This window comes from Dermacentor silvarum, chromosome 8 (genome assembly GCF_013339745.2).
Source record: "Dermacentor silvarum isolate Dsil-2018 chromosome 8, BIME_Dsil_1.4, whole genome shotgun sequence".
In the NCBI taxonomy this organism is placed as follows: domain Eukaryota; kingdom Metazoa; phylum Arthropoda; class Arachnida; order Ixodida; family Ixodidae; genus Dermacentor; species Dermacentor silvarum.
Window position 1 is genome coordinate 23466581 of NC_051161.1, and position 13761 is coordinate 23480341.

Here is a 13761-nt window from a genome sequence, read left to right on the forward strand (position 1 = left end):
TGTTGGGAAGAACTGCCGGGAAAAACTGCAGCCCGGCAGTTCTTCCCGACAGTTTTTCACGTGACTTCCGAGCGCCAATAAGAGGTGAGTGTCGGGAAAATTCGTTTCAGAATTTTCCCGGCTGCCGGGAGAATAGACTTACCCAAAGTTAATTGTAACTGCTGGCCAGCTTCTAAGATCACTAAGTGATCTTATACGAGCATCTGATGTTATGGATCCTATACCTGCGGTTATGGACGTTCCACGTCTGTGCGCCTCGGCCGGGACCTGCGCTCCTATAGGGCTAACCTTGTGTACACGAGCATCCATAGAAAGGTCGCGAGATGAAGGCCACCGCGGTAGCTTAAATATGGTAAAGCACCAAACGCGCCATGAGGAGGATGTGGGTTCGGTCCCCACCTGCGGTAAGTTATCTTTCCGTGCATTTTCATTCCCATTTACCTTAATATTTCTGCATGTCAATTAAGCATAACAATAATTTCCCGTGTGCATTCTCTGGTTTCATATCTGTCACTTGATATGATTGTGACAACCAAGGACCGTCTGTCAAGGCTGCAAAATAAGGCTGCCAATGCCTTTCGTTCGTGCAAGTATACAGGGTGCCATATAGAAATAACCTCCAAAAAATGTTGTTGTTGTTCTTTTTAGATTAACGTGCTGTTAGGCGAAGGGACAAATTTAGAAACTGGACTGAAACATACACCACGCAGATCGCGATCTAGCAACTGTTTATGATATTTGCTGTATAGTTCATAAGCAGTTGCTTGTTCGTGCTCTGTGTGTGTTTCTGTCCAATTTCGAAAGTTGCCCTTTCGCGTAACAGCGCGTAATCGGAAACGCACGATGTGTAACCGATAGGCTCCAATCGCTCCCCTATACTTAAAAAAAAAAAAAAAAAAAAGCCGGCAGATCCCACGCCTTGTGGGAATCGATGTTATGCGAAGCAGTGTTTCGTGAACCAACCATGAGAGCACCAAGACGTGGGCGGCTATGGATAGATTTTGTGCTTCGGTGCATGGATTTTGTGCTTCAGTGCATAAAGCGACGTTTTGTTAGGAAAGTAACTGGAACGCCAATGCATTTCACCGCAAAGTTCGGCATTTAATATCTCGAAACTGGTGTCATCCCGAGAATTCGTTCCAAGTGGATCCGCCTTGAGAACTCCACGGATACAATTTGTAGATTGCAATATGGCCCATCAGGTAATTATTTAAAAAGTTAATTATTGAATTTGTGGAAATTAGTCGATTATGCATTTCAAATTCTTGAGCAAGTAATGTCCGCCTCTTTAAGTAGACCAGCTCATGAACTAGAATTGTGCTATCTGCCACAGGCAACCTTTAAGATTTTTTTGAAAGTGTTCGCTGAAACACCCTGTATAGTATATATTATATATATCGCTATAATATATTTAGTTGTCGCGCATAGTCAAACCCTCTCGTAACGAACGGCACAGGATGCGCGAAATTTCGAACAGAAAGTTAAACATGCAGCAGACTGTTAACGGAGCTGCCACACGTCAATGTCAGCGGTATCTTTCATCTAAAAAATACTGAAAGCTTGTTGTGGAACAATATTTTGCTTCTCGAAAACTTACGCCGTTGTAGTTCGTCGTACCACAGTCGTACGCGCACCAAAGGTTACAGCGAATACCGACGCATATTTTTAAAAGTTGTAGCAACACGTTTCTCGCTCGTAAAAGCACGACACTTAGTAAGCCTCGAGGTTGCGGAACAGTTATATTTTAAGCGAAACTTTATAAGCTCACAAGTGTCGGCGGTGGTGGTGGTGTCACGCTGAAAAGTGGGCCGATCCTGGTTATAGTGCAGAAAGGGTCCAAGCTCAATGGCACATACCAGGGACAAAAAGAAAGAGAGAGAGAGAAAGAGCTAAATAGAGAAACAAAGAGAGCAAGAAAGAAAAAGAGAAAGAGAAGTAAATAGAGAGAGAAAGAGAGAGAGAGCGAGAAAGAAAGAAAATCACCACGAAGGTCAGATACACACACGACCAGCTTCGCTTACCCCCATTTTCTCGACAGGGGAAGGGCTGGCGATTTTTATTTTGATAAAACGTTGGCCCCGAAATGCCGGACCTGGCATCATCGACATTATCGGAACGGCCAATAAAGTTTTCCATTCCGTTCCATGACAGACCGCAAAATTTGCTGACTTTGTGACCGGCAGCCGCAGCACTAATCGCAGGAACGGAGCGACTTCTTGACACAACGAATCTACTTCCTCAGTATAGAAACCGAAACTGGCTAGTAAAAATAATAATTTACTTTAATAATTTGCTTATGATGCGCTGACCCTTATTAGTATTATTGTATTGTTTAAATCCTAATTTAATGGAAAAAAAGAAAAATGTAAAATGTAATGTCAATGCTTGGTCACTGCAATCGCTTTTGCCAGCACAGAAACTGAAACTGCCGGAAATTGACCACAGCGCCACCCCTCGGCATCTTTTTCGTGCGAAAGCCTGTGCGAAAGCCGCAAAAGGAGGGAAAAAACCAAAACCTCCTTGGACAAAACTGACAAATCGACAAAACGCGTGGTGTGTGTTTTGTTGTATTTTGTGGTGTTTAGTGTGCGTAGCGTGATCGGTGTGTTGTCGCTGGGTAGACTGGATTTCTGCGCTGCAGTTGATGGAGCATGTGCCCGTGGCAGCTATTTCAACAGATGAAACTTTTAATGGACTTGCTTGGTTTAGTGAGACGTTCACGATATCAACGACGGTTGCCGAAAGCTGGGAGTGAAGAACTGTTGTGACGGCCAGCTGTTGGTCACTATTGTATGTTCTCTGCAATCGTGGACCGAAAATGACTCGAGTTACAAATTCCCGTCGAAACTTTGCAAAGTCGGGTGCAAGCAAAGCTGTGATACCGACAGATGACAGGTAGCTGAATTTCCTTTTCATCCATGCATCATTTCTTTTCATGTGTGGAGTCATACGATTGCACGTGCGTATTCTGTGCTGGTAAGCTGGTTCAGGTGCATTTTATTTGATGAAATCGTCTGTGAGAAATTTGAATGTACACTGTTCGCATATGAAAGGGAACACCACGTGTAGAGCCGGTAATATTCAGTTTTCCGGCTCTGAAATATACTTGAACACCGAATGTAAGTGTTTAAGAGGCACATGTTTCGGAAATTAGCGAAGTATTCAAAAAAGAAAAATTAACGCGGCGATGCAACTTGTGTGTTTTTTGACCGACACTGTAGCGGTTAACTTTTCCTTGGGCAGGTGCTTATGCGGCCACATAAGCGTTAGGAGGCTGCGAGCGGCACTTAGCTTATTGAATGAGCGCTTTTCAAGCATTTCAAGGCTTTACTATCTGCTCGATGGAAAGCTCCATTACTTCAGCTGAAAAAATGCGATGCCTTTCTCCCCTGAGTAGTCACAAGAAAAGGAGAATGTGCACGTTTGCCATCCGTTCACATAATTTACTTTTCGGCTTATGTATGGTATGTGACTTGGGGGCATTCTGAGCATTGTTCCCCATGTTTCTTGTAACGTGAAAATTTCGTCCTGATTTTTGCTTCCTTGCTTGGTCCAAATATGAAAACAACCAATGGCGTATGCAGTCATGCTGACAGCAGTCTCGTTTATTTTATTTTCATTTAATGAGATGCTCCCATTTGTGACACGCAGGGCAGGACTGAACCAGGAGGGGCCCTCTAGTCTAGCACGCCACATCCAGCTGCCTGAGCTGCCCGTGGATGGTGATCTTGCGTTTGAGGCACAAGCAGCGCTCTTTGCTGTGGTGCTGCTGGTGTGCCAGCAACTGCAGCTGCACCGAGCCGCCTGGTGGCTGCCACATGCACACCAAGACCAGGCACTGCACTATGAACTGGTGGAGCCGCACGCGGCTGCTCTGAGCCTAGCGATCATGTGCCACCCGCTGCCGGCGGCCTTTGCCCAGCGAGTGCTGGCTGCTTTGCTGCCAATCAGCTGGGAGCCCCGTGCGACAGCCGTGTGCCGAGGGGCCACATTGATGGCCACTGCAGGGCTTGTGGCTTGGGCAGCCTTCCACGTGTGCTGCAAGCATGGCGTTTTCAGTGTCCTGTGCCTTGCCTACCCGTTAGTAGTACCTTGTCTCCCTGGTGCCTTTTGCGTGCGGGATTTTTTGAATAGCCATGTGGGGGCAATGTAAAAGAAGTGAGTGGAAGGTGGTGAGCTTTAAATTGCTTCATCTCCTCTACAGATAAACTTTAGTTCTGCTATTGTTGATGCTGTTTTGTTGTGCAAAGACATGGCTAAGTGTGATGTTTGTACAGTTTTCTTTCTATAGCCATTGCAGCATTTCGATGCCTAACCGAATAACTCTAGCCACTTGACATGAAGCTTAATTTTGCTCTACAGCAATGATTGTTAACGACACTTCGCATTCGAGAGAATGTTTGTGTTATTGAAGTGACATTGCGTCTACATAATGAGCTCACCGAATGAAATGACTTCTGGTTTTATATTGTCTTATGCCATCTTTTTTTTTTGCTCCCTTTCCTCTGTGACCACTCACTGCAAGCTATGTCTGCAGCCACTGAGCTGTTGATGAAATCGGGAAGCCTGTGCCTGACTGTCTTTCTGCTTTTGTGTTTACATGATGCAGGGGGGTTATTCACGTAGTGCTGTTTGGGCCCCGGCCAGGACTAATACGCGAATGGCCTATGCCTGTGGCACACGTGTGTTCCTCTGTGCCAGCTGAAGTGAGGGCCGAGGTGGAGCGCCACAAGCATGACTTCAATGAGCGACTCAAGCGGTGTCTCTTCCAGGTATATTCTCACAGATCATGATTTCCTGTTATGATCCCCGATGGGATTGACAATATTAACTAGGGGTAGGTGAATATTCGAAGTTTAGAAATGAATACTACACACAAACTATTCATATTCGAAAAGGAACTATTCGGTATTTTCTAATATTCAAAACTACCCAAATATTTCACAACAACCAAATGTTAAAGTATTGCAAGCTTTGTTTTCTGTTTTGCGGCGAAAACCTACATTAAAACCTGTGATTTTTGCTTATAGTCTGTCATTTAGTGTTTCAGACAGACTAGTTATGTAGCAGTTTTATCTAAGCCTGAGATTTTTTGTTTGCAATGGGCCCTTTTACATGTGTCTGTGGCACACAAGTATTTCAGCAGCATTTTTTTTTTCTTTTTTCCACAACTTCTGATCTTTCTTTGGTAAACATTTATATAGTGTTTTGAAAAGCCACTCATACAAACAAGCTTTCTTGGAAAGCTGGTTTGCAACCAGGCTCTAAAGCTGGTAAGAGGCTATTCCTGCAGTGATTTTTAATTGTTATTAATCTTGTGTTTAAAACTGATCCTTTGTTCCTGGTAGTTAGTTGTCTTTTTAATGTGAAAGCATTATATGCCCCGTGAAGCGGAAGGTCCGGCGTCCTTACGACATTAACATCCGATGGTACCAAAACCCATGTGACCAAGTGATGACGTCACAGTTTCACTGTCAGTTAAAACTGACCTGGCCCACACCCCCAAAATTTTACTTTTCCCAATTCGAATATTGAGTTGACTCAAGTTCAAAAACCGACTTGGCCCTCTCCCACAATTGACTTGGCCCACCCGCGGAATTTGGGTGGCCCAGAATGCTTTCGCATTCAGTGCACGTAAGGAGACTTAAGTGCTGTAACTTTTTGATCTAGCCAGTACATGTGGGGTATCTATTTATACCGAAATAAATATTCCTGCTGTAAATAAATGGGTCTGCATTTTACTATTCAGTTCTATATTCGATACCTACTGTTTGTATTCGATTGTTATATTTAAAAAATTGATATTCAGCCACCTCTAGTATTAACTAACAAATAAAAATTTCGTGTGTACAGCCCAACCCCTCTAGTATATTTTTCAAGTGATTGCAGTAGTAGAATGTTGTAGCCCACAAAATGTATTATGTAAAACGCAATGTAGTGGCCTTGAAAACATAATATTGTGGAGTTTTTCAGCGAGCTTGTACTGTACATGAAATGGCCTTTGCAGCATTAAGTGCTGAGAGACAAGTGCTGTGCAGAGTGCTAGACCAATTGGACAATCGTCCACTATCAGAACTAAAAGCTTTAGGTCAGTGCTCCGAAAGAACATCCATGCTTAAGGCCTTACTAAGGTTCCTGCGGTCTACGGGCCTTCACGATAGACCTTAAGAACGCCGCCCCCTACCGCTCTATAGTGTACGCGGTTTGTTTGCGCTCGTCTCTCCTTCTCTCTCCTCCTTCCACTCTCTTCCTCTTTTTATCCCCCTACTCCTTCCCCGTGCAGGGTAGCCAGCCGTAACTACTTCTGGTTAATCTCCCTGCATTTCTATGCATCCTTCCTATCTCCAGCCAGAGATGTTGGTTACAGTTTTGTTTCACATTGTTGTTTCTATTGCCACTAAAATAGTTTCGTTCAATATGCTAGACCAACACATGTCATGTGGCCACTCCTGGGCATGTATCAAACAGCATCCTTTTGTTATGATTGTCCCTGGACCTTACCGGTACCTCATGCTAAATTTTTACGCTGCCCGTTTAGACATGGCATTTATTGCTGCACAACAAAGTGTTATTCCTGTTGTACCAGATCTGGAATGTTATTCCCAGGAATGTTATTCTTTCGGAAATGTTTATAACTAAGTCTATTGTTTCTGCTTCTATATTGCGAGTGCAGAATAATGTTATCGGCCATTGCAGGCACTGCTAGTGACGTACTATGCGGCCCTGCAGCCGTGCTGCTTTGTGCCGCCATCTCTGCATCTGGAGCCCTGGGCACTTGCCCAGCACGGCTTGCTGGCTTGGCTGGCTGCTTTGACGCTGCATGCTTCACGCCTGTTCCCACCACGTTACCTGGATTCACTGCACAGGGCCGCACTGCACCTCGGACGCTGGCGCCGCCTTGAGGCTCGTCATGTCCATGCCCCACATCATCTGTGAGTGCACATCTGATTGCCTGTGCCAGATGTTTACTTTGAATATCTGAAAGCAAGAAATTATTTCTTTCTATCTGAATTGGTGTTAAACGGCTCCTGGCACTGCCTATTGCGAAAGGTGTAGACCATGTCTTTTGTTAAAGGGCACATCCTTACAAATTTTAGAGGCAGGCTTTCTTTGCAACTTTACCCCCATTTTGATGGTTGCTGTCTTGCTGACTAGATGTATGTGCCTATTCTTGGCCAATGCCGAGAATGGGGATCTGCCACTGTGACGCAAAGGGGGTGGAAGCCTTAAATATGTTTAAAAATGTGTACTTCTCTGTGTGTACACCTCTCATCAACATTCGTCCCCCGACAAGCACCATACATGGCCTTCGTCCTCCTGATGCAGAGAGCTAACAGCTGCACACGATGAGGCTGCGTTATTGTCATCCGCTACCATTGCTACCTTGCTAGCTCAAACAAGCTTTACGTCATTTAGTGTCCAACATTGTGTTGGAGGTGTGGAATTATTTTTTTTACAACAGACTGTTTTCGCATGCACCTTGTCTCAAAAGGGGTTATCGATAATCATGTGCTGCCACTTCCATGCCCTCACATCCTTCCCATCTTTTAGTCTGTACTGCACTCAATGCTGTGCACCGTCGCCACGTGGAGCATTGCCTACCGTGCTCTATCCATCATCACTCCAAGCTTGGGCGGTAACTCAAAAATAATGCGGTCTGACTTCTCTGTAGTGACTCATCTTAGAAGCCGTATAGCATGTCCGTATAGCCTGTGGTGGTACTATTCTCTGACAGCATATGGCACCTCTGCTTTATCAGTGATGAGCTTTCTCTGTTTTTGCTTCTACCAGAGTCACTAATGTTTAAAGAAGTTCGCCAAGCAGCAATTTCTGTTCTTGCATAAAGAGCAGAAGAAAGAGATGAGGGTTAATGGACAGGCGGGCAGCCTTTTGAATGAAACTGTGGTCTCCACTGTACTACTCCTGCATCATTTGCCAGTACAGTTTTTTATGTCAGTAAATAATGCAAACAAGAGCAGTAGCACATCACCTTAATTGAAGAAATTGTGGGAATTGCTCACAATTGCTTACTAGTGAATTAAACAATTGCCAAAAAAAAAAGGAAACAAGAAGTTTTTATTTGAAAAGTACAGTTACTGAAAAAAGCATGTTGATTGAAAAGGAATGAAAGACGAAAACTGGTAAACCCTAACTATAGCATACTGGAGCACTGCACCTGTTGTTCCCACACAGTTGCACATGATTGCAAAGGTTTACTAGCACTAGATTGTGCATAATCAGAGGGAAAGGGGTATGACTCTCTAAGCAATTACATATGCACAGATTTTTTTTGTGTTTTTGATTGTCAGTCGAAAGAATGCCATAATATTTTCCTGCAATCACTAAAGCTAAAGGAGGTGACAGACATGCTACAGCGGGGTGTTGACTCTTTGGTTTCTGTTAATATTTTCATTGCCTTGACTTTCCTCATGACCCTGTTTGAAAGCGGAGCCTTCTTTGCCTACCTCCCCACGATTTGATGTGTCGTCGTCATGGTTGTTGTATGTCTCGCCGAATAAATGCTGTTTCTCAATAAAAAAAAATAATATTACTTATCTGATGGTAGGTTTTGAACCCAGGTCCCCGTTTTGAACCCAGGCCTGGTGCTCCACCAGTTAGGCCATGGACGCGTGCCTAAAAAGGCAGAATAACACCCTTGCCCTCGCTTGCCAGCTTCTCTCATGCAAGCCAGCACTTTGAGATGCTCGTTACAAGCAATAATTTTTACTTCTAAAAGTGAGAATGCACGCTCATCTAGCTGGCAGTGAAGATAAAAAGTTAAAAAAGTTTTAGGACTGAGAAAGAAAGCCATGCTACCGCACTGTTATTAATTCAAGGCCAAATGTGCTGACCCTCAATTCTACAGTGTCAGCTTGATCTTTCATCGCAGGTGGTCCGACACAGTGCTGTGGCCCCAGAATAACCTGGTGAAGCACAGTCCGTGAGTTCTTCCGGGCAGAGGGGGTCAGCAACGCTGCGGAGCCGGGCCACCCATGGCATGGCCGTTTCTATGGTCTGTTCCGAAGTCCCGCTGTGGTGGTCGGGGGAGCACTTGCACTACAGGCAGCTCAGCTGCTGTTCTTGCTTTACCTTCTGGCTAGTTCGTCGGAGTGGCATCGGCTGCTTACAGCCAGTCTGCTCGTGTTGCTCAATGCACTGACCCTCTTCAAACTAGCGCGTCAGTATCTAGTCCTTGACAAAGTCTATCATGCGGAGCGCCTGCTGCACGAGCGACTTGCGTCCTGAGTTCGTCCCTCAGTTAGGTTGGTTCCTAGTTCTGCTTCTGGCGGACCACGACCCAAGCTTGTCTTGCATTACTTGGTTGACCCGCAATCTCTCAGAATGGTGAATGCATGCAGCAAGTGAGCGCTGCCTGTGTTTGCGGTAAGAGTGCACATACATGCGTTCTTACTGTAGGTTCTGGTCCAAGTGAAAGTCGAAAATACTTAGTCAAGCTGAAGACTAAGAGATGCTTACAGACAAAGCAGTGAGAAGACACCGCAGTACCTATGCAGGAGCCGTGTAAAGCAGAAGACACAAGGTACAAATGACTTATTCTACGAAATGCATCCCACGAGGCCTGAGAAGATTGCATCGGGCTCTAGCAGTCAGATATGTTGCACATTTTATTGGCTGCCATGTTGTACCTTGTGTGTCCTGCTCAGTGTTGCCAGTGGAGCTCGTACGTATGGCCATCCTGACCCAGGTTGAAGCAAATGCTAAAACACATGTGTATGCAACATGAGGCTGTTTTTATCAGAAATACACTGCCCTAAGCTCTTCAAGATCTCAAGCTCTGGTGCAGTGGCAAAAATCACAGAAACCAAAGCTTGTATTCATGTAGCACTTCATCAAACAGAGCGCTTCACAGGAACAGGCACTGCATAATGATGACGACAAACAGAAAATTAGCAAAGGTTGTCCAATCTATGAAAAACTGCTCTTGTGATTGAAAAGATTTGTGAATTCAGGCTCAAGTTTATTTTCATGTGCATTTGTTAAGTCTTGCTCAATTAGGTATGGAGCCCAAAGCCAGCTTATAGCTTGCTCATTGCCCAACATGGCAAATGGTACTTTATGCAAGGTTTCTCTTAAGTTAAATGTCATTTGAAGGGACACTGATGATACACATTAGGCTGCTGCTTCAAGTTGTCTTATCAAGAACAGGACTTTAGTGAAAAAAATAGGATAAACATTTGACGGTATTGCCACTGCCGCAGTGAAAATGTGTTACTGACTTTCAAGATGTAGCATGTCCCATTTATACCTGGCAAATTGTAAACACTCACTGACAATGATAAAGGTGCATAGAATTTCAGTGTGAAAGAAAATGCAGTTCTGGCACTTTTGTTGGATGTTGCTCATTCATTTGTTCATTGTCCATTTTGTGATTTAGTTCATTGCTCATTCCCATCATCTCTTTGTTGATGTTGTTTTCTTCTTGAGGTTCAATCATGTTTAGCACTTGTATTCATTCCATTCTGCATTAGTGAAGATGTGGACAACCATTCCCGGACGCCTTTGTTGACCTTGTACATTTGCTGGGCTTTCTTAGTTCATGGTTGGAAATAAAATTTTATTATGTAACGACATTCATAATGACAAAATGTGCATTTTTTAAAAAGAAGAACCTGTGCCATTGATTACCTAGATTAAAGAAGGATTACGATGAAAGGCAGCAGTGTACAGTGTACCTTATGGCTTTAGGGTGACGTACAAATCATGAAAAATTTGTCCCACCTCAAGCTAAATTTGGTGTCCAGAGTGATTCCAAAATTCACTGAAATCACACACAAAATTATTTTCCAAAAGATTATTTTGTAATTGCCTATTCACAGCTTTGCAGGGTCTACGAGATAACCACAACATAAGCGTAGTGCATATACTACTTAGTGTATACAATTAGCTTGTATAGTGACCTACACTTTTATTTTATCTTTAAAAGAAGGTTTTGCACTTTTTGCTTATTTTTGCTCAGATTTTGCATCAAGATTGCTTTTTTTGGTCCTTGTTCTGCAAAACACTCAGTGTCTTTACTTGCCTGGTTCATCTGTGAAAGGTAAAAAACAACATTGTTTCCAAACCTTGCCATTGGAGGAACAGGCTGCTTGCTCACAGAGACATGCAGTGGTTCAATGCTCATCTACAAATAAATGTCTGGGCAAGCCTGGCAGACAATGATGCTAACTATTTTATCGTTTCCGACCAATAGATGTGATCATGTTGCTAAATTTGGGCAAAGGCAAAGCAGCTGTGCACAAAATTTTGTTTTGAAATTGTTGGAATAAAAACGGTTGCAACAAAGGCTAGTGCATAGCCTCACACTTCTGTAGAGTTAGGCAGTTTTGAGCAATCACAGATGGACGCACTGGGATTTTGTACTAAGTTGCACATGAATACCGTGGTGTGTGGCAGTATGCTTCAGTTACTTTTCTGTGCTGCTTGAGCATGTCATCACCAATATATTAGGGCACTGGTTACAGTTTCCTTTCATGTGTTTAGACATGCTCAAACACAGATTACATTGCATTTGTTGGGCACTGACTGGGTGATTTCTGCTATGTTGCGCATTCAAAAATGTCACATTGAGATACTGATGGCCATATACAATGTTGCTTAAAAAAGATTGCTGCAGAGAATTCTGTGCTTGTGTAGTCTTCTTCCTCAAAACATTTTCATTTGTTGCCTTATGACTAAACCTATCACTCCCATTAAGTACGATGGCTTGGTGAGTGCCAGCATGATGTCAAACAGTCTGATGTCTCAGCCCTTACTCAGTCTGATGAAGGTTGTCAGTCAGTTTATTGAAGGTGATGTATTTATTACTGCAGCCGTTGAACACTACAATAAAATATGTTTATGGAAGAATACTTTCTCTGTGTCATATTTATACCAAGCTTGGTTTAGCTCAAGTCACATATGGTGGTGCACTATCTGCATTTTTTTTTTCTTGCAAGTGCAATTTTACAGACCACCAGTTGAGTCAATGCATTTTTTTGTGTTGGAAATGTACACAGGAAATCTATTAGCAATACCTCTAAAACGTGGCAGTTTTAGAGGTATTTCGCTCCTAAAAGACGTGCACAACTACATGTACTTTGGCATGTGCACATAATGAGTGCTGTTATTAAGTCAACTTCAATGGTTTACAAGAAAACTAGTTTTAAACTAAGTTTGAGCTTGCATTTAAGTGTAATTTCACGAGTGCACATGGTTAATCCTGGCTTCAATATATCCTAAACCAGGAGGTTACCATGCAAACACTCAACAGCCATGATACCTGCTGCTATGGAATGCTTTTTGCAGCCATGGCAAACTTTTGGTTAATATATGCAACTATTATGCGAAGCACTGTAGATGCACAGCTGAGAGCGGTTCAGACATGGATAAATAAGTTTCTCCTCCGATAGGAAGTGTGGGAGGCCTCCCTGCACAACAAAAAAAAATGTCGCAGTTTCACCCGACAAGCGAAGCATCAATTGCGATAACAAATTAGTAGAGAGCTATACGGAGTAAGGATAGTAGTTTTATCAGCTGTATAAACTTGGACATGCAGCAGCACCAGCAACGCGCAGAACTGTTGTCGAAGCCATCGTTCCCACCGAACGCGCGCGGCTTTGGTGACTGTTGCCGGTGCCTCTGGGGGCGGCTCAGAGGTTTTCAACGAGATCAGAACGGGACACTCGCCGAGCAGCGTAGGAAGTCTTTGCCACCTTCTTGCCTCGCAACGTATTTATATAAATGTGGCATCATCGGCAACGACATTGCTGACAGGGCTGCCCGATCTGCCCACGAAGACACCCAGACACGTACAATACCTTTGGCGAGGACGGACACTGCCAGGGAACTTCGTCTGCTTGCACGCAAAACGTCACAAGCTTTATGGAGTTCAAGTGCCTTCAATTGCCGATTATATAAGTTGGACCCCTTGCTAAGGCTTCAACTGCCATCTGGCCTTTCCCGCAGCGAAGCAACCTTGCTGTGCCGCTTGTGGCTGGGAGTGGCGTTCAAGAACGCATACTCACATTGTATGGGAATGGCGGAGAGCCCGATGTGTGACTCCTGTATGTGCGAGGAAACCATCGAGCACCTATTGTGTACCTGTCCTCGCTACGACGTACAACGCCTCTCTCTCAGGACAACTTTAAACCGGCTGGACTCGAGACCGTTCTCTGAGTCAAAGATACTCGGACCGTGGCTACACCCGTCATTGGCACAAAAAGCGTTGCGTGCATTAGTACAGTATTTGAAGTGCACCGGTTTAAGAGACCGCCTATAGTGTCCCTGTACATCGTCCCACGTGTACTCAGTGCTCATTCTCTCCCTATTTTTCTCTTTCTATTTCCCCTTTCCCTTACCCCTAGTGCAGGGTAGCAAACCGGATGCTCTTCTGGTTGACCTCCCTGCCTTTCCTCTCCTTGCTCTCTCTCTCTCTCCTTTATATAAATGCGCATTTGGTGCCGCAGCTAAACGTCGCCTCCCCTCCCGTCCGCCCACGGCCTTTCGGGCGACGGAAGAAGTCGCGTTTGCTCTCCGCCGTGCGTTCGCTCCCCGTGAAAGTGCGCGTACCTCGCTCGCGCACTTTCACTCGCACATACAACAAACGGCGCGCGGCTACGATTTCATCGCCGTTGGACTCTATACGGAACCTCACGGCGACGGTGACGCCGACAGCAGAAATCCGCTTGGAGTGTTCATATAATTGCTATCGCAATAAAAGGTCCTTGCAAGGCGACCGTACGTTGCCGACCTCGAGGCAAG

The 13761-nt window shown here is 44.4% G+C and overlaps 1 protein-coding gene across 1 annotated transcript; it reads left to right on the forward strand.

Annotated features, from left to right (window-relative positions):
* The first annotated feature begins 2477 nt into the window (after positions 1 to 2477).
* Positions 2478 to 11868, forward strand: LOC119460800 (transmembrane protein 39A-B-like). The gene is given in 6 exon segments (XM_037721889.2): positions 2478 to 2895; positions 3652 to 4080; positions 4610 to 4772; positions 6697 to 6932; positions 8891 to 8939; positions 8941 to 11868. Coding segments are annotated over 6 exon segments (1260 nt in total). The 5' UTR covers positions 2478 to 2818; the 3' UTR covers positions 9247 to 11868.
* The last annotated feature ends 1893 nt before the right edge of the window (positions 11869 to 13761 follow it).